General features: G+C 37.6%; 1 protein-coding gene across 1 annotated transcript in view; it reads left to right on the top strand.

Annotated features, from left to right (window-relative positions):
• LOC118834196 (ATP-binding cassette sub-family A member 3-like) overlaps nt 1-26,739 on the top strand; it is a 233,891-nt gene that overhangs the window by 15,747 nt on the left and 191,405 nt on the right. Inside the window, exons 4-6 of the mRNA XM_036741643.1 lie at nt 343-496; nt 24,497-24,759; nt 26,520-26,636. Coding sequence (XP_036597538.1) covers nt 343-496; nt 24,497-24,759; nt 26,520-26,636 — 534 coding nt within the window. The remainder of the gene's footprint in view (nt 1-342; nt 497-24,496; nt 24,760-26,519; nt 26,637-26,739) is intronic.

Genomic DNA, 26,739 nt, shown 5'->3' with positions numbered 1-26,739 from the left:
TCAAAGATCCTAAATCAAAAACCTCCAAGAAAAATATAAATTGATCTCAGGCCATGGAAGAGCTCAAAAAGCATTTGGAAAATCAAGTAAGAGAAGTAGAATTTCTTCGCCTCTGAAATAAGAGAATTATATGGATGATATCTAAGGTCCCTACTTACTTTAAATTACTTGAACTTGTATTACCATTCCTTAACTCTCAGAATGTTGACTTGCTCATTTGAACTCTGTGAATGAATCTCTGTTCTCTAATCACTATAATTTCCCATGAAAACTTTAAATTTCTTTTGGCTTGTCAATGTTTTCTTTCAATATTTTACTAAGTGTTCTTGTTTTTCTTTATAGGTTAGCTACTCCCTACGATTCAGTCCTGCTCAAAGGAATTCCTTTGAAATGATGCCAAGTGAAGATAAGGAAGGTTGGCTGACAGATAATCTTTTTCCACCTATATCACAAAGAAGACCCAGAAATTACCTATCAAAGGATGGGGGACAGCCTGGTGAGAATGAGCTCATACATGTTTATTTAGTTAACAATCCAGTTGTTTACCTATATGTATCACAAGAGCTCCACTCCTGGTAGGTTCACATCAGATTCAGCCGAACCAAAGAAAGACAAAGGAGCAACAGATAAGGGATTCATACCAGTTTATTACTCAAAGTGGCGTCCACCAAGGAGGCACTGAGGAAGGACACCCGTACTCTTTAGCCAGTGTCTACCTGATTTATAGGGTAACAGACAAAAAAGGCATTTTGCCAACAATTAAGCTCAAAAGGTAACTTTAGCAATATTGTCATTCTGCATAAGCATAGTAAATATGAATTGTGTCACTCCCTTATCTTATGGCACAGTCACAATAGGACTATCACTATGATTTGGATGCTTGAAGTTATTCTGGGAGTTATTATCTAACACCTGGAGATTAGACATTACCATGATTATGGATCCTGGGAAACTAAGTTCTAAAAAAGTATAACAAAATCCATCTCCTTACACTATATTTTATGTTTATATATTTTTTGACCTATGAAGAAATCTATTTTATTTTATCATTGTGAGTTAGTTGGTTTAACTATTAGCTATGTTAGTTATTGTTCAAGAGAATTTAGCAGCTTCGTAAAGCTTGTTTGCTGAGTCTGTAGGAATAAACTAATTGAAAATTTTGTGTTAAAAGTCAATCAGTAACAATAAGAAGAGCTGGTTAAGGAAAAATGGTTTGGGAGAGGCTATTTTAGGTGAGTGTATTTTTCAGGTTTTGGGTAGGGGGCATACTGAGAAGCAAGCAGGAAATAGACCAAGTAAGATTGAACCAAACCATTCTTCCTCTTAGTAACATGAGTAACAAAGTAATACTGACATAACAATTCTGAGTTAGAGTTGCTACATTTTTGGAGCAGTGGATGAGGAGTTAGAACTGGTGTGAGGGAGCTACTTCTCAGTCAAGGTGATTTTATTCACAGACCAAGATCTACATCCCTTTGTGCCCCTTTGGACACTTTGCTCTCTCCTTGCAGAAATTTGCTATTTAAGTACTACAAAATAAAATTTGATTAGTCTCTTCTTTATTATTCCCATCCCAAAATGGCACTGCTTTTGGGAACCCTAAATGCAGGCCAGCCAGCTTTCACATGCATTTTCTTTGTGCTGAAATCCAAATGTACCTGATGAGGCAGCAATCCCAACAATAACTGAGACTGGTTTTCTTTCTTTTTAAAATTCAGTTTTATTTTATTTTTGGATCCAAATCCTTTCCCTCTCACCTCTCCCTCCTCCCTCACCCCATTGAGAAAGCAAGAAAAATAAAACCTGTAAGAAATATGCATTGCTACACAAAATACACTCCCATTGGCCATATCAAAACAAAACATAAGCCTCAATCTACTCCTTGAGTAACATGTTTTGTCATGAGTCTCTAGAATTGTGGTTGGTCATTGTGTTAATCAGAGTTCCTAAGTCTTTCAGATTTTTTTATCTTTACAAAATTATTGTTATTGTATACATTGTTCTCCTGTTTCTTCTTACTTCCCTTTGCATCAGTTCATATAACTCCTGCCAGATTTTTTGAAACTATCTCCTTCCTGAGATCTTATAATGCAATAAAATAACATCACATTCACACATCATCATTTGTTCAGCTCTTCCCTAATTGACAGGCACCCCCTCAATTTCCAATTCTTTGCCATTACAAAATGAGTTGCTATAAATATATTTGTACATATTAGTCCTTTTCCTCTTTTAACTTCTTTGTGGTATAAACCTAAATATGCCCCTAAAGTCATTGAGTCAAACGGTATGCGTAGCTTAATAGCTTTTTGGTTTTTCCTCTTTCTTTTTACTTTATTTTTAGTTTTCAACATTCATTTCCACAAGATTTTGAGTTACAAATTTTTTCCCCATCTCTACCCTCCCCCACACCAAGATGGCATATATTGCCCCTTTCCCCAGTCTTCCTTCCCTTCTATCACCCCACTCCTCCCCTCCCATCCTCTTTCCCCTTACTTTCTTGTAGGACAAGATAGATTTCTATACCCAGTTGCATGTAAAAACAATTTTTTAACATTTGTTTTTAGAACTTTGAGTTCCAAACTGTCTCCCTTCTTCTCTCCCCACCCACCCTCCTTGAGATGGCAAGCAATTCAATATAGGTTATACATGTATCATTATGCAAAAGACTTCCATAATAGTCATGCTGTGAAAGAATAAGTATATTTCCCTCCATTCTATCCTGTCTCTATTCAATTTTCTCCTTTGACCATGTCCCTTTTCAAAAGTATTTGCTTTTGTCTACCTCGTCCTCCAATTTGCCCTCCCTTCTATCATCCTCCCTATTCCCTTTCCTCCTACTTTCCTGTAGGGCCAGATACCCAATTGAGTGTGTATGTTATTGCCTCCTTAAGCCAAATCCAATGATAGCAAGATTCACTCAGTGCCTTTAAACTACCCCCTCTTCCCTTCCATTATAACAGCTTTTTCTTGCCACTTTTATGAGAGATAATTTACTCCATTCTATCTTTCCCTTTCTCCTTCTCTCAATATATTCCTCACTCACTGCTTAATTTTTTTTTTTTAGATTCAACTCACCTGTGCCCTCTGTCTCTATATATATATGTGTATATATACATATGTATGTATGTATGTATATATGTATGTATATTCCCTTCAACTACCCTCATAGTGAGAAAGGTCTCATGAGTATCATCTTTCCATCTAGGAATGTAAACAAATCAGTTCAACTTTAGTAAGTCACTTAAGATTTCTCTTTCCTGTTTATCTTTCCATGCTTATCTTGATTCTTGTATTTGAAAGTCACATTTTCTATTCAGCTCTGGTTTTTTCATCAAGAATGCTTGAAAGTCATCTATTTCATTGAAAATCTATTTTTTTCCACTGAAGTATTATACTCAGTTTTACTGGGTAGGTGATCCTTGGTTTTAATCCTAGCCCCTTTGACTTACAGAATATCATATTCCAAGCCCCTTCAATCCCTTAATGTAGAAGCTGCTAGATCTTGTATTGTCCTGATTGTATTTCTACAATACTTGAATTGTTCCTTTCTGGCTGCTTGCAATATTTTCTCCTTGACCTGGGAATTCTGGAATTTGGCTACAATATTCCTAGGAGTTTTCTTTTTGGGATCTTTTTCAAGAGGCTATTGGTGGATTCTTTCAATTTCTATTTTACCCTCTGGTTCTAGAATATCAGGGCAGGTTTCCTTGGTAAGTTTTTGAAAGATGATGTATAGGCTCTTTTGTTGATCATGGGTTTCAGGTAGTGCAGTAATTTTTAAATTATCTATCCTGGATCTATTCTCCAGGTCAGTGGTTTTTCCAATGAGATGTTTCACATTGTCTTTCATTTTTTCATTCTTTTGGTTCTGTTTTATAATTTCTTGATTTCTCATAAAGTCACTAGCTTCTGCTTGCTACATTCTAATTTTTAAGGCAGTATTTTCTTCAGTTGTCTTCTGGACCTCCTTTTCCATTTGGCTACTTCTACCTTTTAAGGCATTGTTCTCCTCATTGGCTTTTTGGAACTCTTTTGCCTTTTGGGTTAGTCTATTTTTTAAGGTGTTACTTTCTTCCGTGTTTGTTGGCTCTCCTTTAGCAAGTCATTGACTTGTTTTTCATGATTTTCTTGTATCACTCTCATTTCTCTTCCAAATTTTTCCTCTACTTCTCTTACTTGATTTCCCAAATCCTTTTTGAGCTCTTCCATGGCCTGAGACCAATTCATATTATTCTTGGAGGCTTTTGATGTAGGATCTTTGATTTTGTTGTCTTCTTCTGGCTGTATGTTTTGATCTTCATTGTCACCAAAGAAAGATTCTATAGTCTGAATCCTTCTACCTGCTCATTTTCTGAGCCAATTACTTGACTTTTGAGCTCTTTGTCAGGGTATGACTTCTTCCCAAGTAGAGAGTGCTCTGTCCCAAGCTTCAGATGCTTTGTGCTGATGTTTTCAGATCTACTTATATTCTCAGGTGGTATGATACTCCTCTTTTGGCCTGTGCTCTAGTCTGTGAGTGTGAGTACTCCTTTCTGCCATGTAACTACCAGGAAGACTCACTCTCCACCACCACCACAAGCTCTGCCACACCAGCACTCCTCTTCCCCCAAGGACTACCAACCAGGAATTGGGACCCAGATCCAAGCAGAGCAAAGCAAGAAAACCCTGCCTCAGTGCAGCAAAGTTCTCCCTGCACTCCTACTATGATCAGCCACTTGATTCCCCCCACAATCTGTGGGTCTGGAACTGTGGAAACAGCCACCAGAACCACCTCTGCCACCCCAGGGCTGGGGCTAGACTGCTCACTTCTGTCACCTAGGTCCAAGAGTTTTCCCACTGATCTGCTCAGTTGTCTTTGGCATTTTGGGGTTGAAAAGTCTGGAAATGCCACAGCTCAATGATTCAGAGCCCTGAGGCCTGCTCTGCCCAGTCTGCTCCCTCCTGGTCTGTCCTGGCACACCCCACGCTAGGCTGCTCTTCACTCTCAACATGGTGTGGTAGACCCTTCCCAGTAACCATCCAGGCTGTCTTGGGATGGAGACTTGTTTCACTCTGTCATTTTGTGGGTTCTATAGCTCTAGAATTTGTTTGGAGTTATTTTTTTACAGGTGTTTGTAGGGATTTGGGGGAGAGCTCAAGTGAGTCCCTGTTTTCAGGCCACCATCTTGACCAGTTCACAGCTCTACCAACAGTGCATTAATTTATCTGTTTTCTCAAAGCCCCTCCAGCATTTAGCTATTTTCCTTTGTCAACCTAACTTTAGACCGATTTTCTTAATCTTAATTCACAAAGTGTTGGGGCTATCAAGTGCATGACCTTCTCTTATACTTTGCCAATCTAACAGGTATGAGGTGGTACCTCAGAATTGTTTTAATTTGCATTTCTATAGTTCTTTAGAACACTTTTTCATATGGCTGTTAATAGCTTGAATTTCTTCCTCTAAAATTTCCTTTTCATGTCCTTTGACCATTTATGAATTGGGGAATTCCTCTTCTTATAAATTTGACTCAGTTTTTCTACATGTCTTAGAAATGAGACCTTTGCCAGAGAAACTTGCTGCAAGGATTTCCCCCCCACCCACGTTTCTTGCTTTTTTTTTTTTTATTTTGGCTGCCTTGTTTTTGTTTGTGCATAAAATAAAAAAAAAATTATGTAATCAAAATCCATTTGGGGGCAGCTGGGTCGCATAGTGAATAGAGCACTGGCCCTAGAGTCAGAAGGACCTGAGTTCAAACCCAGCCTCAGACACTTGACACACTTACTAACTGTGTGACCTTGGACAAGTCACTTAATCCCAATTGCCCTGCCTTTCCCCCTCAAAAAATCCATTTTCCTTTGTCAACCTCGCTAACTTTAGACTGATTTTCTTAATCTTAATTCACAAACTGTTGGGGTTATCAAGTGCATGACCTTCTTTCATACTTTCACACTTTTGTGCTCATCCTCTCTTTCATACAAACTCCTGATTTCTGCTCTTGCTTAACCATTCTGACTACAAAAAACAGATTTTTTCTTCTATACGGGAGGCTAGATTCCAGCAAACAAATGACTCTTTTATACTACCATTGGAAGTGCATACTGATAAGTCTTGAATAAACTCATGGCATAATTAGTAGTTGCTGACAGCCACATGCCCCTTCAGCCTCTCATCAGCAGCTTTTGTGCATCCCCAGTCTGACACCTATGTTCTAGTTCTAGCATTGTCACTAAGTCACATAATGACTCTGAGCATCTGTAAAAAAGAAAAACTATTTGACATGATAATCTCTATTGATTCCTAAAGCTCTGATGTCTTAAGATTCTTTGAAGGTGATCTAACTAGCTTGTTTGGCTTATTTCTATTCTCTGAGTCCATCTCACCTACTTATGTTCAGTTGCTTCCATATCTACTCTTGCCCCTTGAAGTTTGCACTATAATGTTTTACTGGCTACTACCCTGTATAGAATACCTTCTTTTGTTGCTCTATCATTCTTTATCTCTGTCTAATACCTAACATCCAGTTTTTCCACTGATACTCCAAGAACATCAATGGAGGAAAGTAGTAAAATCATACTCATTTAACACACTACAAAACCATAAATGTGTTAAAAAATTTTTATTAAGTAATTAATAGAAGTAGCAAATTGCCTTTTGCCAGATTCGTTGTACGTCAGTTGACATGATACTCTGCTCAGGTCTGGCTTATTAAAGGTGAAATGTAATAAGTGGTATCCCAACATGGGCCAATTGTGTTTAATCACTATTTGCTAAGTTGGATCTCTGGTGGTAGTAGTGGGGGAGGAGTATTCAGTTTCTTGATCCATGTTCAAAGCAAAGAAGAATGTAACACCACTTGTTTAATATAGATATATGTGTCTTTTAGATTTTTTTATTGTCTAGTCACTTTCATTACTTTGTTAATTCTCTTTTATAGGACTTTTTAGATCAAGAAATGATTGCATATTTGGGTGATATTTTGAGAGTTCTAATAACTTGAAAGTACAGGAATAGCATATTAACTAAAGAGACTTCTTTACTTATTCCATTAGGGTCTTGCTTTGTGACCTTGATTAATCATGCCTTAGCCTCTCTCCAGGGTTGAGATTTTAAAATCATGGAGAATAAATTATTCAGGGCTTCTTTTAGTGTTTCATGTAGTAATGTTCTGTATATATGAGAAGGCAACTACAGTAGACTATAGAAAAGCCACCAAACTCACAACTTAGAGCAGTGCTTCTCTTGGTATGCCTTGTGCTCTTATGACAGTTGACCACTCTGCTTATTACCTACTTTTGTTATAATAACTCCACTCAGTTCACCACACATAATTCCTCTTTTTTTATGAGCTGAAGTTTTCCCCTGAGGTCATTTTCAACCCTGATATATTATACTGCTGTCCTAGTAGTGGATGATTAACTTGGGGAGCTAGAGGTCACTCAGGCAAATGTACAGAGCACCTGAGAGGCAGCCCAAAGCATTTGCATACAAGTGGCTGACTACTTCTGGCCAACAGAAGCTCTCATCAGGTTTAATACCTAGAAGAAACTAGAAATTGGACTGGACCTTTTCCAGTTATGTAGGTTACGAGCCTCATAGATTTCCTTTGAAAAGTTCTGCAACTCCTCGCAGCTATAGCTATCAACATCAGCTTTGCCAAAAAGTCAAGTAGTGCCATTAGATATGCAAGAACAGAGGAGGAAAAGTTTTGAAAAAAATTTTTTAGTAGATTTTTAAAGAATTATTAGCTAAGAACCTTTATTAGTTCTAACATACACATATATCAGAGACATACACACATAAGCACATAGATAGTCATCCTGGCCTTTTTATCAAAGTTGTAAATGCCAAGGTAGTTATGGCACAGTATAGTGAGAAGGAAGCAAAGCTTCTAGCGGCATCGCAGGGAAATGGTGGTATTTTATTTTTGGTGTAATGGCTTATGGCAAGGCCAATTCCCTTCATCTTCAGAGAGTATTAGAAGGGCCTTACCTAAATAAAGTGAAATTTTTTCTGTTAGCCTTTCACATCAGTTTGGTACCTGGTAATTAAGTCACCATATGAAGTCTTTTCCATATTGGACCTGCTATTTAGGGGTTGCTTTGCAAATTACCTTTTTGTGTGGTGACAATCTTTAGCCAATGTTCTTGGTAACTTAACTGCCACAGAACTTTTACACAATCTGATAGCCATAGTCAATATGCATACATTTTATATAGTATACCACAGTATAATGTAACTGGATTTTAACTTTTTCCTCTAGTGATCTCTTTATATTACTGCTTTGAGGAAAAATGTGTAATCATTAAAAGCACTGTGGAATCCAACCAACTTGACTCCTTTTCAATTCTGGGCCTAGTTCACTGTCTGTCTGCATTGTCTGCCCAAGATATTTATCTGCTGATAGACTAGCTCTATAAGCTGTCCATTCAATGGCATATTATAGTCTAGACAAAGATGTTTTTTATCCACCTGATTTTTCTCTGTGTGGATAGATAGACTGATCTCTTTTAAGAGATTATGGATTTCATTTATGAGTCTTGATGTAGTCATCAGAATACAATTAAAAAATGTGAGCATTCTAAAGACTCTCTACAAAGAATCATTCTTCCTTTTCAATTTGGTTGTGTACTAAAAATCTTCGGTGGCAGTGGCCAAGACTTTTTATTGTGTATTTGACTTCCTACTTTATGTTGTTATATATTGATAATCAGGATTCTACAGAAGATCATATCTGTAAAGTATTGTCCTGTTAAAGTCTGCCCATTTTCTTCTCTCTCCTCAAGGGTACTTTCAGTCTGTATAAATATTCTCATAAATATGTTTGAAGAGCTAGCTGGCACATAACTGCTTGTTGATTGATTTGACTGTGCTCCAGAGTTCAGTGTTGGTTGTATGTTGCAGCTTGCTCTCACAACCATAAGCTTTCTTTTTTTCCTTTCAAGCCCCATGTTTGCCACCCTATCCCTTAGCTTAGGAGTTCTTTTAGTTAATTCTTTTTTTCTTTCTTCTTTTTCTAGTTATCTAATTTTTCCAGCTTTTTTCTCTTTCAGTTAAATAGTTAAGTAAAATCCTTCTTCCTCTCCTTTCCTTCAATTTCTTTTGTCAGCTTTTAATTTTACGAACCTTTTTCTAAAAATAACTTTTGAATGCCTTACCTCTGTTTCTTCATTAATTCTCTTTCTGCTCTGTCCAGTAAACTTTCTATTCTTTGATTCTTGGTCCTTATTTGTTTCTTTTTAGTCTGCGTACCTCATGGAATTAAAGCTTCTAAAGTACTTATTTTCAGTTCTCTCTTATAAACAATTATGCTGTAGATCTTGCCCCCTTACTCCTTTGTTGCTCTTGTGGCTCACTCTTAGATGCATAAATTTCCATAGGAAATGAGAGTGGAAGTATTACCCCATGGGAGCAATTTTCATGTGGAAAATGGATCATGTGGCCCATTTTTAACTGCCGCCCTCCCTGTTATCATTTTCTTTTCTATTTGACTTGAAATTTCTTTTCTGGGTCCATGCCTTCCATCCTTTTGACTTGGTTGCCCCCAAGAGCTCTGATTCCTCTTGTGAGGCAGGATGCTATCCCTGGAGGCACAACATTCAGCCATCAGTGGTCTCTTGAGTACCAAGCCCCATTGCAAGATACTCAACTCTCATTACAGAATATTTCTCTCTTCTCATGCAAATGTTCTTAAGTGGAAACCCCTTCCACCATTGACTTGCCATTTCTCCCTTTCTTTCTGTTGTTTTAATCTCTTCCTTTTGCCACTTTACCCATTCTCCAGTAGCCTCTCTTCTGGAGAAACTTACAGGAGTGATTCTTCTTTCATTGTTTACCATTGACTTCCACATTCCCTCTATCTTTTTCCTTCCATTCCACACATTTTTTCCACAAAACAAAAAATATTGATTCATCTGTAAGAGGTGTATTGTAAGATTTATAGGCTATGATGTTTCAGACCTGTTCTTGTACTCTTGTACCGTCACTTCTTATCTTTATCCCTTTGTACACTTTTAGAACCAAATCTCTTGATGATCTCATTTTTTCGATGTTGTTTAACCTCATATGTATCTCTTTTCCTCTTTTTAAAGGGAGTTTCATATATATATGTATATATAGTTACTTGTAATTTCCTTAGTAGCAGTATTTATTTGCCTTTCTTCTTGTGTTTTTGTTGTGTGAGTTACTGCAGAGTGAATTGTCTTTTTTTTTTTTTGGTAGAGATGCTTCATATGTCTCTTGGATTTGCATCTTGAGCTCCTTTGCTCTTTATTTCTTTTTTCTTCCATTTTTTTCTTTTACCTCTCTAATTTGGCTTTTAAAATCCTCTTTGAGCTCTTCCAGGAATGCTTTTTGGGCTTGAGACCAGTTCATATTCCCTTTTGAGGTTTCAGATGTGGGTATAGTGTTAATGCTGTCCTCTTCTGAATTGGTATTTTGATCTTCCCTGTCTCCTTAGTAAGAATCAATGGTCTTTGTTTTTCTAGCTTGCTTCTTCATGGTGATTGCCTTTTTCCTTGCTTTTTAAATGGATCTCTGTTTCTGGGGTCCAGGGGGCTCTGTCCCAAGCTTCTTGTGTTGAGAGCTCGGGGCCTGGTTACTGGCTTTGTGTGCTGTGGCCTCTGGTTTTGTCGGCTAGAAGCTATATACTGCTGCAGCTCACCTGGTCCTGAGCTGGAGCTGTCTGGTGTGTGCCAAGGATTGAGGCCCAGTGAAGTCTTTCTGAGTTTCCCCTGGGGTTATAGCTTGAGGTGTGAGGAAGGGGCGGTCTGGCTACTGGAAGTCTCCTCTTCCCCTAGGGCTGCACTATAGCATGGGTGGTCTCAGCCATTGTCTGTGCTGGTGTCTACTAATTTTCCTGGCTGTGCAGAGGCATGCCAGGGGTCCTGGCAATGGTGCTTACTGCCTCTACCCCCTTGTGGCTCAAGAACTCCTGCTGGTCTGCTAAGGTGGGGCTTCCTGCACTGGTCTTCTGTCACCACAAGAGGGGCCCATCTCCCCAGCCTCTTGAGGTAAAAGGTTTCTGAACCACCTCTTCTGGCTCCTGTATTCCAGGGTTTCTCCTAGGGTGATATTCTCTGGTTATTCAAGGGAGGGATGAGAGCCATTTTACTCGTTCTTCATCTCTCCCAGAAGTTCAAGAAGGTGAGTTTCAAACCTTTAGACTGTGGGCTGATAACCACAGGAGTAGCTGCTGTCACAGCCACAGGCTCTGTGCTTCTGTATTCCCTAGCTCTGACAGACTCCTGTCTTGGGCTGAGAGGCCTGGGGATTGCCACTGTCACCAGCAATTCAGCCCCAGGCCTGCTCCCACGCCGACTCCAGTATGGTTTATTTCCAAGCAATCAGTGCTCTCCCAGCCTGATGAGTTGACTGGATTCTGCTGCTGCTTCCACTCTTGTGTGGTCAGGTGCATTCCACATGCCTGGTGCTTTCCCAGCCCACAGATCTGTCCCGTCGATCCTGCAGACTCTCCTCTGCTGGAAATCTGCCACACCTGGTCTCCTAGTGACTTCCACCTCTCTCAAATCTGCTCAGATCCACCTTTTTTAGAGGTATCTGACAGAATTTGTAAGAGAGCTCTGGTAAATCCCTGTTTTCACTCCACCATCTTGGCTCTGCCCTTTTCTTTGCTCTTTAGAGCACATTATTCCATTCCATTCTGTGGTTTCTGGTGGGTGAAGAATAGTCTTATGCTATTTAAATTTCTTTTCCTTTGTATTTGAAGGTCTTTCTCTTGCTTATTTGTAGAATTTATTGTTATTGGAATTATTAAATGTAACCATTGTGACTTTTTGTAATGGAAAGTAAAGTGGGACTTTTTGTTGTCTTTTGTTTTGGAGTGCTTCTCAGCACTAAGGCCATCAAGTGCCTTTGAGTCTTTCCTTTGTTTCAATCAAGAGTCTTTGAGTGAATCAGGAGTCTTTGATGACCTGCTTATACCATGGAAGGCCTAGGTCACATGGGTTTGAGTCCCCTGGTTGTGATGCCCTCTGACCCTGAAGAAGCACATATATGTACTCTGAGGTTAGCATTTTGCTTGGGGCTCACTCACTGGAAGAGTGTCATGTAATTTGACCAGATGAGACTCTCTGGGTTAAGGAGCCCCCACAGCTTTGAAAAACCCAGATATTGGTGCTTTTCTCTCTGGTAACTCTGTATGTAATGTCTTAGACAGATGGCTAGAAGCGTGTTTGCTAACTTGTGTTTACTTTCTCTGTTTATATAATTTCTGCTTGTAATTTCTGTTTGTATTTGCTCTGAAGTTCAGGGTGCTGGCTTTTCCCCCTGAACTAAGTGAATGATATATGTATGTTTGATTAAAGTAAGATTGTTGACCCCTTAAAGTTGCTTTCCTTAGAAAAGCAGATCAAAGAACTTGTGTTGGCAGCCCTCTGTGTGCTGGTTGTGGTTTGTCTTACACAGCCACAGTAGTTGCTGGCCAGATTGTTGTTACACCACTCTACTAGTCTTCCCAAGAAAACCCCAAATGGAGACCTGAAGAGGTGGATATGACTGAAACAGCTGATCAATAACAACAGCAACAATTTTCAGGGAGTTTGTTTCTTGGGCAAGGTTTTGTACCTCTTGTTCCAAATTGTGAATTCCTTTTCCAATTCTTCCTTCCATAATTCTCCTTTCTTTCCAATTTTCTCCCTGTACTTTCATTTTATTTATAAAAAAAATTTTTTAAAAACTCTTTTAAAGCTCTTGCTTCATCTGTTTCAGGAATTTTAGTTGAATTTGTGTCCAAACTATATTTTTCTTTGAGACTCTGTTTGTAGATGTTTTAGAATCATTCTTTTTTTTCTGAGTTTATATCTATAAAGTCCTTGTCACTATAATAGCTTTTTATGGTAGAATTCTTCTTTTGTTTCCTCGGTCAGGTTTCTGAATTTGTACTTTGTATTAGATTCAGACTTCTGGAGGGAAGGACTGGGCTGGTTCTGTTGTTTTCTTGGGGGTATTGAATACTGTAGCATTCCAGGATCTTAGGGAGAACTCAGGTTGTTAACCTGCAAACTTCATTTTTCTCAAAGTAGTGTGATTCAAGGAAAAGTCTGTTTGCTGGTACCTCCCCTACCTCACCCCTACTCCACCCTCTCTGAGCTCTGCAAGTTCTTAAGCCAGGTTTGGGTCTGAGGAATAAAAGACTGCTCCTAGACTCAGCCACTACCTAAGCTAAAGAGCTCTGCTGACAGAACTGCAGACTCCCTTTTAGTCTAGGATCTATGCCCTGGTTATTCCTCTGAAGTTTTCATATTGGGCTAGAGGCTCAGTGAGAACCTGCTTCACTACTGGAGTCCAAATCACACTACTTCTTCTTGCTCCTGAATTTGCTTCTCAGAGAGGATTCTGCGATGGTGACAGAGTAGGTCAGAAAAGTCCAGATTCTCCAAATTTACTTCACAAACAACAACAAAAATAACCAGAACATCCCCTCAGAGTGAATGTAAAGCTGCAGAAAAAAAAAAAAGTCATGGTAAAGCAGTTTTCCTTCTAAGACAGCTTGAAAGGCCTCAGGAGAGACTCTACCTCCAAGGGCAATGATTTGGCCTGAATGAAGTGCAAATACCTCCAGGGGGACTCCAATGAACCAACAAACAAAAAGCCCTGAGGGCACTTGGAGGCAGCCTCAGCCTCAGGAATTTTCACTTCTGGGCAGTGTGGAGGTCAGATGGCTAAGTAGGGGAGGATTGAAGGACCCTCCATTGTCACAGCATGGCAGGCCCAGCTTTGCTGACCAGATGTGGTCTGCAGCTGAGGCCATGGGTGAGAAGGAGCTAGTATACTCCTGGTGAATGTGGTGGCAGATGAGCATGGACCCTACTGGCTATGGGCACTTGCAGGAGAACTGAGTCCCTAGCTTCAGTTCTGGGGCAAAGAGGAGAGCTGAAGCTTGCAGCGAAGGGAGGGACCACAGGGAATAAGAGCATTTGTGGGTCAGTGTGCCTGGGTGTGCTGGCTTTGATTTAGGAGTAGAGGAGTACCCAAGGTTGGCCCTGGGAGAGAGCTCAGAAAATAACAGTAAGAAGGACCAGGGGTGTGGGACACCATCTTTCACATGTTGGGACTAGAACCTGCTTATAATAATAAGCTGCTAAAAATAAAATAAAATAAAAATGAGTAAGCAAAGGAGAAAGAACCCAACCATAGATAGTTATGGGGATAGAGAAGATCTGGGTTCATATTCAGAGGAAGACAGTGGAGCTAAAAAAGCCACTCCTTTTTCAAAGAGAAATGTCAAATGGTCACAAGCCCAAAAAGAGTTCTTAGAACAACTTAAAAAAGACTTCAAAAATAAAATGAGAGATTGAGGAAAAAATTAGGTAAAAAATAAGAATAATGCAAGAAAATCAAGAAAATTATGAAAAGAAAGTCAACCACCTGGAAAAAGAGAATCAGAAACTTAAGAAAACAACTCCTCAAAAACTAGAATTGGGCAAGGGGAAGCTAATGACATTATATCAAGAAATAATAGAACAAAATCCAAAGAATGAAAAAGTAAAAGAGAATGTAAAACATCATTAGAAAAACAACTAATCTGAAGAACAGATCAAGGAGAGACAATATAAGAATTGCTGGATTACCAGAAAGTTACAATAAAAAAGGATCTTGATACAATGTTACAAAAAATAATTAAGGAAAATTGCCCTGAAGTTCTAGAGCAAGAAGGTAAAGCAGAAATAGAAAAAAAAATCCACTGATTACCACCTGAAAGCATTTCCAGAGGAAAACTTACAGGGATATCATAGCCAAATTTCAAAGTTCCCAGATTAAGGACAAAATATAGGAAATATTAAGGAATATAGGAAAATATTAAGGAGCAACAAGAAAATAACAATTTCAATATTGCAGAACTTTAATCAGGATCACACAAAACCTAACAGCTTCTACTCTGAAGGACTGTAGGTCTTAGAACACTATATTTCAAAGGGAAAAAAAGGGTTGTGATCAAGAGTATCTCACCCAGCAAAGTCAAGTATGATCCTAAATGAAAAAAAAATGTATATTTAAAAAACTGAAAGACTTTCAGATGTTTGTGACAAAAAAGTTAAGAACTTAATGGAAAGTTTGACATATAAGATTCAAGAGAAATACAAGATAAACATTAAAGACCAATTATATATAAGGGACTCAATAAGGTCAAACTGTTCACTTCTTCTGTGTGAAAATGTTATGAGTTATGTTATGACTATCATCATTATGCGGGTGCTTTGAAAGAAAGACTGCGGCTGAGCTGAATATGAAGGGGGTAAATCTAAAAATTAAAACTGGGTAGAGAGAAGTAAAAAGGAGCAACTATCTCATACAAATGAGGCATGAAAGGAAGAACTGATTCAGAAGAAGCAAGAAGGCTGGTAGTGCTGGAACCTTACTCTCATTGGAAATGGGTTAAAGAGAGAATAACATACATCTAAAAATGTATAAAAGTCTTCTAAATTTAGAAAGAAATAAGAGAGTGAGAAGGTAGGATAATGGAAAGACTTTTAGAAGAGTATATAAATTAAGAATTAGGAGAGTAGGAGAAGATAAAGGAGGGAGTCTTAGAGGTTTAGGTAGATTAAAGTGGATGGGGGGTGGAGAGAGGATATAAGGGAAGGACTCTTAGAAGGTGGATAGATGTAACAACAATGTGGTTGGCAGCAGCTATTGCGGTGTAAGACCCAACAAAACTAGCAACAAGAGCTGCTAGCACAGATTCTTTTGATCTGCTTTACTAAGGAAAATAACTTTAAGGGGTTAACAATCTCATTTTAATCAAACATACATATATATACATATACATACATACATACATATATACGTATATATATACATACATATATGCATATATATATACCTATATATGTATATACATGCACACATGCACGCGCACACACACACACACGCATATATATATATATATATATATATATATATATATGAGACACTCAGTTCAGGAGGAAAAGCCAGCAGAGCAAAAACAAATGGAAATTACAAACATCAACAGACAGAACTTGTCTGATTCAAATCACAATTCATAGTTACCAGGGAAGCATCTATATCTGGGTTTACAAGCCAGGGGGCTCTTAACAATGACTGCCCAGAGTCTCTTCTCCACTCTCCCAGTGAGTGAGAGCCCCAATGGAAAAATGCCAACCTCTGAGTTTATATACCCTGTTCAGGGTCAAAGGGCATCTCAACATGTGACTCAAACCCATGTGACCTAAAAGCTTTTGGCATCACAAGCATGTGACTCAAACCCTATTTGAACTAGGCTTTCCCTTGAGGCAAGCAAGTCATCAAAGACTCCTGATTTAATGAAAGAAACAAAGGCTGGACTCATCAAGGGCACCTGATTAAATAAGTGCTCCAAAAGAGAAAGCAGTAAAAAGGTCCCACCTTAATTAATATTATGGCAGATTAAGGAATAGGAGGGCAAGGTAGTAGGTAGAAGTAAGTTAGGACAGTGAGGAAGGAATAGGGTAAATAGGGCAAGAAGGATAGTGATGAAAAATAGAATGGGAAGAAATAAAGAATGAGTAGTTGTAACTTTTTAAATATGAATGGGATGAATGTTATCCGTGAAATAAAAATGGATAGCAGCATGAATTAAAAATCTGAATTCAACCATGTTGTTTACAGGAAGCATAGTAAAAATGAGAGAGACACATAGAGTTAATTAAAATAAAAGGCTAGAGTAGAATTTATTATGTAAAAAATGCAGGGGCAGCAATTATGATCTCCGACAAAGTTAAAGCTAAACTAGATTTAATTAAAAGAGGAAAACTACACTATTTGTTGCCAATATTACTTAATAATGTTTTAGATCATTTAAAATAACTATAGATAGTATAAAATACCTGATTATCTATCTGCCAAAACAGACACACGAACTACATGAACATAAATATAAAATGCTCTTTTTAAGAGTGACGTCAGATTTTAAATAATTGTAGAAGTATTAAGTGTTCATGGGTAGGCAAAGACAATATAATAAAAATGACAGTTTTACCTAGTAGTCTATTTATTCAATGCCATCCAAATTAAATTACTAAAAAATTATTTTACTGAGCTAGAAAAAATAATAATTCATTTGGAAGAACAAAAGGTCAAGAATTTCAAAGAAACTAATGAAAAAAAATATAAAGGAAGGAAATTCATGAGTCCCAGACCTTAAACTGTGTTATAAATATCAAAACTGTCTGATACTGGCTGAGAAATAGAAAGGCAGATCAGTAGAAGATAGTAGACGTACAATACATAGTAGTAAAGAACTACTGTAACCTTGAAAGACTTAAGTTTTTGGGATAAGAATTCACTGGTAAAAATTGTTTGGAAACTTGGAAAGCAAAAACAGTCTAGCAGAAATTGGGCATAGACCAATGTATTATGTACCAAGATAAGGTCAAAATGGATATATGGCCTAGATATAAAGTGAGATATCACTATTATCTATCAGACTCATGAACAGGAGAATAATATATAAAGAAACAAGAGATAGCATTGTAAGGTATAATATGTATAATTCTAATTATGTTAAATTAAAAAGTCCTTGTACAAATAAAACCAGTGTAATAAAGATTAGAAGGAAAGCAGAAAATCAGGAGAAAAAAACTTTCATACACAGTCTATAAGATAAAAGTTTCATTTCTCAAATATATAAAATACTTTGTCAAATTTATAAAAAGTACAAGGCATACCTCACTTGGTAAATGGTCAAATTATATGGATAGGCAATTTTTTATGAAGAAATCAAAACTACATATAGTCATATGAAAAATGCTCTAAATCACTATTGATTAAAGAAATGCAAATTAAAACAATTTTGAGATATCATCCTATACCTATCAGATTGTCTGAAATGATAGATGCCCTTCGATTCGGGAATGGTTAAACAATTTGTGGTATATAATTGTGATGGAATACTACTGTGATATAACAAATGAGCTGGTTTATTTTATTAAAACATGGAAAGAGTTGGACCTATGAAGGAAGATGCTATCCAGGTTGTGAGTAACATTTGTTTTTGAAGAGGACCATGGCATCAGGGAAATGATAACATGAGTTGCAGTTGACTTTGGATTTGAGTGAGGGAGGGCTATGCAAGGTCACCAGCCTCACTTTCTCCTCCAGAGCCATCTGGATCCAGTGACCAGAAATTCATCAGGATGACTGGAGACGACCCAGGATGCAATGTGAGGCCCTGGCCCTTTCAAGCTAAGGCCTTTTTGTGTACTCACTTAGAGTGAGGTAACACCCATTCAGTGAATAGGCCTCTTTAGGAAGTAAGTGAAGGGATGGCCCCTTTAATTAGAAAAAAAATCAAACTGGGAGCTGAAGACCCTCAGGGTTGCTATTCCAAAGAGAAACAGTTACCACTGACATTCACTCTAAGCCAGGAGGCCCCAAAATACAGCCATTAAGTAGAGCTTGGGCAGGGACCTATTGTGGTCTAATCAGTGAGCTTCAGGGTAAACTGGGTTTAAAGTTTTGTGAAAGAAGAAAGAGAGAGGGGGAGAGAGAGGGGAGGGGAAGAGAGAGTGGAGGGGAAGAGAGAGAGAGAGAGAGAGGGAGAGAGAGAGAGAGAGAGAAAGAAAGGAGAGAGAAATCTAGCCAGTACTTCAAGAGAAAGAACTGAAAAATAGAACTGTGTATAGTTTGGTCTTACATATATATATATGTATATGTGTATATACACACACACACATGCATATGTATATATATACACACATACACATAAATATATTATACTGGATGATAAATCATTATATATATATGTGTGTGTATACGTGTATATATATATGTGTGTGTGTGTGTGTGTGTGTGTATATATATATATGTGTGTGTGTATAAGATCCTCCATATTATAGTGTAAGCCCAGCACATATGCATCAGTTTATCCTCTGCATGAGCTCTCTCACCCTTTAACAAACCTTTGGACTCTCCTGCTTGGAGACATGGCAAGCCCTGAACAAAGAGCGATAAACCTTCCTGAGAAACTGCCTTCTAAGAACCTAGCCAGTTCTTAAGAATGAAATGTCTTTTGAGACCCCCATGAGTGGGGTGGCTCCCCTCTCTGGCGGGAAATATCCGGGACAGTTAGCAGTGAGCTTTCTTTGTTCAGGGTCCTATATAAGTCGCCATGTGGGTGAGTCACATTGGAATCTCACCCAAGGAGAGGTCATTCTGCCTGGGATTTTTCCTGTTCAGGACTGTGAGGAGCTGTGAATTGGGATTCCCCAGGTTTGAAGAAACCTCAGGTGTAGGCGTTCTCCTGAATGGTGAAGTTTTTATGTTGTTTGTGTCTTTGTCGTTGTCACTGTGTTAACTGTGTTATTAGGAATTGTTGATTAATGTTGTTGTAGGTCTAATATAGCATTTCCCCATCTTTTAATAAAAGCATTATTCCTTTGGGAGTGTGTCTTATTACAGGTGTGAATCTGAACCTAACTAAGCTTAATTGAACATATATATATATGTATATATATACATACATACATGCATATATATATATATGTAGCCATCTATGTGTATTTCTGTAATATATATATGAGTGTGAGTATATATATGTATGTATGTATGTATACACACATATTCATGTTTAATTGATACCTTCCCTAGGGCAGGGAGGAGAGGGAAGGAGGAAGAAAAAAATAAAATGTGTATAGCAGAGAACAAAAGAAAACTTGGAAGCACAGAAAAGCTGGATAGCTTTGAAAACAATGAGCAGTGTTCATTACATAGGTTTTTTTTAAGGGTAGCTTAGTGGGTTTTTTCGTTTTTTATTAATTTTTTTCAGTTTGCCACACTCAGTTCTACAAGTTTTTGAGTTCCAGATTTTCTTCCCCCTTCTCTCCTCCCCCTCAAAGATGGCATGAAATCTGATATAAGTGCTACATATACCTTCACATTAAACTTATTTTCCCAGTAATCAAGTTGTAAACAAGAATTATAACCAATGAAATGAACCATGAGAAAGATGTAACAAAACCAAAAATAAAATAAAAAAAGAGAGCCAATAGTTTTCTTCAATCTGCATTCAGATTCTGTAATTCTTTCTCTGGATGTGGATAGCCTTTTCCATCATGAGTCTTTTGGAGCTGTCTTAGAACCTTGCGTTGCTGAGAAAAGCCAAGTCTATCAAAGTTAGTCATCACAGAAGCAATGTGTCTGTGGTCGTGTACAATGTTCTTCTGGTTCTTCTCCCTTTACTCATCATCAGATCATATAAGACTCTCCAGGTTCTTATGAAGTCCATCTCCTCCTCATTAACATTCATATACCACAATTTGTTTAGCCATTCCCCAATTGCTGGGCATCCCCTTGATTTCCAGTTCTTTGCCACCACAAAAAGAGCTGCTATAAATATTTTTGTACATGCAGGTTCTTTTTCCTCTTGTATGATCTCTTTGGGATACAGCCCTAGAAGTGATATTGCTGAGACAAAGGGTATGCACATTTTTATAGCCCTTTGGGCATAGTTCCAAATTGCTCTGCTGAATGGTTGGATCAGTTCACAACTCCACCAGCAATGCAATAGTGTTCCAATTTTCCCACATCTTCTCCAGCATTTATCATTTTCCTGTTTTGACATGTTAGCCAAGGACAGATGTGGCACCTGCGAGTTGTTTTGATTTGCATTTCTCTAATCAATAGTGATTTAGAGCATTTTTTCACATGACTACAGATAGTTTTAATTTCTTCCTCTGAAAACTGCCTGTTAGTATCCTTTGCCCATTTATCAATTGGGGAATGACTTATATTCTTTTATTTTTTGGAGGGGGGAAGACAGGGCAATTGGGGTTAAGTGACTTGCCCAAGATTGCACAGCTAGTAAGTGTGTCAAGTATCTGAGGCCACATTTGTATTCAGGTCCTGTGACTCTAGGGCCTGTGCTCTACTCACTGCACCACCTAGGTGCCCCAACTTATACTCTTATGAATTTGACTCAGTTCCCTGTATATTTTAGAGATGAGGTCTTTGTCGGAGACACTGGTTGTGAAAATTCTTTCCCAATTTTCTGTTTCTCTCCTAATCTTGGTTGCATTGGTTTTGTTTGTACAAAAACTTTTCAATTTAACATAATCAAAATCATCCATTTTGCATTACATAATGCTCTCTATTTCTTGTTTAGTCATAAATTTTTCCTTTCTCTATAAGTCTGACAAGAAAACTATTCCCTTCTCTCCCAAATTGCTCATAGTATCAGCCTTCATATCTAAGTTGTGAACCCATTTTGACTTTATTTGGGTGTATGGAGTAAGATATTGGCCCGATTTCTGCCATATCATTTTCCAGTTTTCCCAGCAGTTGTTGTGAAATAGTAAGTTTTTATTTCAGAAGCTGGACTCTTTGGGTTTATTGAAGAGAAGATCGCTATACTCATTGACTACTGTGTCTTGTGTACCTAACCTATTCCACTGATCCACCACTCTATTTCTTAGCAAGTACCAAAGAGTTTTGATGACTGCTGCTTTATAGTACAATTTAATATCTGGTATGGCTAGGCTACCTTCCCTAGCATTTCTTTTCATTAATTCCCGTGATATTCTGTATCTTTTTTTCTTCCAGATGAATTTTGTTATTATTTTATCTAGCTCTATAAAATAATATTTTGGTAGTTTGATTGGTATGGTACTAAATAAGTAAATTAATTTAGGTAAAATTGTCATTTTTATTATATTAGCTTGGCCTAACCATGAGTAACTGTTTTTCCATTTATTTAGATCTGACTTTATTTGTGTGAGAAGTGTTTTGTAATTGTGTTCATATAATTCCTGGGTTTGTCTTGGCAGGTAGACTTCCAAATATTTTATAGTGTCTACAGTAACTTTAAATGGAATTTCTCTTTCTATCTCTTGCTGTTGGACTTTGTTAGTAATGTATAGGAATGCTGATGAGTTATATGGGTTTATTGTATATTCTGCAACTTTGCTAAAGTTGTTTATTATTTCAAGTAATTTTTTATTTTATTCTCTAGGATTCTCTAAATAAATCATCATATCATCTGCAAAGAGTGATAACAGTTTCTTCTTTGCTTATTCTGATTCTCTCAATTTCTTTTTCTTCTCTTATTGCTAAAGCTAACATTTCTAGTACCAAATTGAATAATAGGGGTGATAATGGACATACTTGTTTCACCCCCAATCTTATTAGAAAGTTATATTCCCTTTTAGTATTTAGGTATTTGGAGGTGTTTGGGGGAGAGCTCAAGCAAGTACCTGCTCTTACTCTCCCATCTTGGCCTGGAAGTAGCCTTGGGGAGCAAGAAGTCGTCTACCTTTCCCTGTTGGACTAGTGTGTTGTGGGGTGTTACTGAAGGTACAGACATTGATGGGAAGAATGAAGAGGGATCCAGTGATTTCTGGGGGAATCCAGGTATTAGTGAGGGCAAGTACTGGAAAGCAACATAAAAGAAGTAAATCTGGGACAAAGAGGAATTTGTTTTCTTTGGAATGAGAATTCTAGAGTACACAGTGGAAGTCATAGTGAATGGGCAGCCAGCATATAAAATAGATGGCATAAGGTTGACAAGGGTGACCTAAGAGCCTGGGAGTATAGAATTGCAGATATTTTGTTCTGAAGTGGTCAGTAATTGAATATCATTGGAATGGGGGTGTGGGGGGTTTTCAGGAGGACTAGCAGCTCTGGTGTGAGGCCTGCTTGAGGCCTTTTCGGGGCTACTCATCTACTTTGGTGTCCACTTGATTCACCGGACTCTTACCTGTGGCTCTAAGAAGCTGTAGCATGCACAGCAACCACATCCCAGTAAACCTTCTCAGTAGATGGGCTAAACCAGGTTGAGGGTTTTTGACATTTAGGAAGTGACCAGCTGATTCTTTCTGGTTTTAATTGGTTCTAATAGATCTGTGTAGTTTTAGGGTTTCTTGCATAAGGGACTTTTAAATTCCTAGCTTGACTATCATGGACTGCACTTACCAGAAACCTCAAACCTATTGGTGAGTTAGGGGGATGTTTACCCCAAGCATGTGAAGACTTTCCCCAGTGGAATGGGCAGATGAGAACATTTTGTTCCAATGGCCATGAAGCAGCTGAAGTAGGTGCTGTGGAGTGTTTGTTTCAGGCATCCAAAACGCTAAGATCCTCCACTGCATTCTGGGCCATCATTCGTCATCTTGATTTGTTCCCTGCCATGGGACTTTTCTGACTCAGGAAAAGAGAATGAGGCTGTTGACTTTGTGCAACTCATCTCACTTAAATCCAATTCACATGTAAGTCAAAATATCACCCTGTGATGTCATTGGTCCTCTTTGAAAATGAAGGACAAACAACATTATAGGATAGGAAAAGAAGCAAGTGGTGTTGGATTATAAATACAGGAGTAATAGTGTCTGACTGATGAATCATAATTCTCCAAGTTTCCAGGGAGTATTGTTTCTGGGCAAGCCCCAAGAAATAGGGCTTTGGTTAACCTATATTCTCCTACTTGGGACTGGCTGGCTGGAATTGGGCAGCAGGCAATGTATCAGTTGGTCTCCCTGGCCACAAATTGAATAGAAGCTGTTGATCTACCTTGGTAGAGGAAGTTTCCTACAATGAAAAAATCACAGAACCTACTATTCTATTAAAGGTATACTTCTCTGTCCCTCACCTTCCCCAGTAGGATTATACTCAGTTTTATAGGACATTTTATTTTTGATTATTAGATTCCCACTCTCCCTCCCTCCCTGTTCCATCCCCTTTTGGAATATGGAAGGTTTTCTCTCCTTTAAAATAGTTGCAGTCTTTTATCATCCTTATTCTAATTTCTTGGTACTTGAATACTTTTTTTCTGGCCACTTGTGATATTTTTTATTTAACATAGAATCTCTGAATTTTGACTTTGACATTTAGGAAGTGACCAGCTGATTCTTTCTGGTTTTAATTGGTTCTAATAGATCTGGGTAGTTTTAGGGTTTCTTGCATAAGGGACTTTTAAATTCCTAGCTTGACTATCATGGACTGCACTTACCAGAAGCCCCTTTTGGCACTAAGTGCTCTGTCCTTTCTCCCCCATCTTAGAAAAACTCTGGATTATTTAGAATACCATTAATCCTTGGCTTGCTTTGGGTATTATTAAATCCTTCCTGGAAAGGATACTAGACACTATGAGAATTGTGACTGTGGAGATGGCCTTCATATCTCAGTTCCTTCTATTCTGGAAATGGAAAATATTGATTTATCTTATGTTCTGTCTGATTCGTATCTTTGACCTGTTTTTCAGTCTAATGAGCTTGTCATCTTTGTAGTGCAGTGGAAAGCACAGTGAATTTAAAGATTAAATCAGTTACCTAAGTTAAGTCTAGCTTTTGGATTTAATCTTAAATAGTTTAAGTCTAGCTAAATGACGTAAGACACCTAATCTTCTCTGATCCCATTTCCTCGGCTGTAAAAAAGCAACAATTATAACCACTCTACCAATGCTTTACAAAGTTGTTGAGAACATCATAAAAGATAATGTATATGACAATGATTTCTAAAATCTAAAACTGCATATTGATTAAGATTTTATTATTATTTCTCATTCAGGGTATTTCGTTGAAGGTTTCCTGGCTGTACAGCATGCTGTGGATAAAGCCATAATACAGTACCATAGAAGAAATACTGTGAAAGACAAGTCTAATATCACTCCTCTTGTTTTTGTAAAGAGATTTCCACTCCCATCTATGATTATTGATGACTTCTACAATATTCTCCACTTAATTTTTCCCTTTTCAATTTTATTAGTTTTCTCTACTACTGTAATCAATGCAGTCCATTCTGTTGTGTCAGAAAAGCAAAACAATTCCAAGGTAAACCATTTGTGCTTGGATTTAAAACCCTTTTAGATTTTAATTCTTCTGGGGTGTTGGAGACAGAATCTAAAATTTGGAGAGAACTTCACAGGCCATCTAATCCACTTCATACCTACAATCCCTGAGAATGCCTACAATATCCCTAACAAGTGTCATACACCTTCTGCTTGAAAAACTACAGTAGATTGTCACTCTTATCTTCCCTGCCCACTTTAGCATAGTTCTAATTGTCAGAAAGTTTTCCTTGTATTAAACCAAAATCTGACCTTTGCAGCTTCCACCTATTGCTCCTACTTCTATTATCTGGGGCCAAACAGAGCAAATTTAATTTGTCTTTCAAAAGCCTTTGGAAAATTTGAATAATTTTCTTCTTAAGTCTTTTTCTTCTCTAGTTTAAATGTACCCAGTTCCCTCAATCAACTCTTGCATGCATATTATTTAGTCCTTTTATCATCTTTGTTACCCTCTCCTAGACACTCTCCAACTTGTCTGTCTTTCATAAAGGGACCACAGACCATATATGCAGGAGCTGTTGTTTAGCTTCATCCCTTCATTTTGACATTGATTTTTTGAACCTAATTTAGAATTTTATATTTATTAAATTTGACCTTATTTGATTTAGCTTTTGTTCTGAGATGAAAAGAAATAAAGGATTTTTAAGATTCTGACTCTGTTAACCAAATATTAGTTTTTCTTCTTGGCTTTATGTCATCTATGACTTTGTCCAAATAGTTGATAAAAGTACTGAAGAGCTCAGGACCAAATATAGACCACTGGGGCATTGCACTAGAGACTTTGACATTGGCCCATTAAAATGATTACTCTTTTGGTTTGATCATTCAACAAATTCTACAAGAATTGCCTGAAAAACTTGTTTTGCAAAGGCCAAAGTATGCTATGTTTATTGAATTCCTTGATCTACTTTTATTCTGTCAAGAAGGGAAATAGATTAATTTATCTTCATTATCTTCATTGGTGTGACTTGTTCACTTAGAAGAGCTTAATGTCACCTGAAAACTATGAGATTTTACTGTGGGCTCCATTACTCAGACAATTTATGGAAATATGTTATATGGACCAATTGTAGCACTGATCCCCAGGGAAATGTCATTATTTATAGTTATCCTTTCAGAAAATTACCCATTTATCCCAACTTTTTCTCTAAATAAAGCAACCCTCTTAATACACTGGCAGCTTTTTTTTTCATTCATCTGTTGAATAGAGAGGGCTTTCCTTACCAAACTCAAAGTATGCAAAGAACCAAAAGCCATTATGTTTTATAATCTAAATAATAACTCCAATAACCAAAGACCCACAGAAGTATATATATGTATAGACATTAAAAATACTATAGCATAATAAAATATATAGTATAACATATTGCTTTCTCATATGGCCAACATTTTCATCCTATCTGTTGGCCTTGCAAGTTATTACTACAACATGATTAAACAGCCTGTACCAGATGATGTTTGTTACAGTTTGAAACATCAGGTATTTTCATTGTGAATAATATCAAAAGAATCTTTATGGTTTTATTTCTCTTTGAGCTTTGATGTTTAGTATTTTTTAATAATTAGCAGTTGGAGGTAAAACTGGGCTCTATAGATATGCATATTTCCCGAGGATAAGATGTAACAGATAATGAAAGGAACCTTCAGTTCAGTCCTGCAGAGTTGTATTTAACAGTTTACTATGTCATGAGACTAAAATGCTTGGTCATGTACTATTTGTTTGGTTTTTCTGGTTCCTAACAGGAATATCTTCGCATTATGGGACTTAGTAATTTTTTGCTCTGGAGTTCTTATTTTTTTGTATTCTTCATGCATTTTCTTCTCATTGTCCTTTTCCTGATTGTGCTCCTCTTTGCCAAGGCAAGTGTCCGGTTGTGTATGTCTGGTTGTGTGTGTGTGTGTATGTGTGTGTGTGTGTGTATGTTTTAACTTGGTTGATGTTGGTGCAGAGAAGACATTTTAT

The sequence above is a fragment of the Trichosurus vulpecula genome, chromosome 1 (assembly GCF_011100635.1).
Source record: "Trichosurus vulpecula isolate mTriVul1 chromosome 1, mTriVul1.pri, whole genome shotgun sequence".
Classification (NCBI taxonomy): Eukaryota; Metazoa; Chordata; class Mammalia; order Diprotodontia; family Phalangeridae; genus Trichosurus; species Trichosurus vulpecula.
This window is presented reverse-complemented; position numbering and strand designations above follow the sequence as displayed.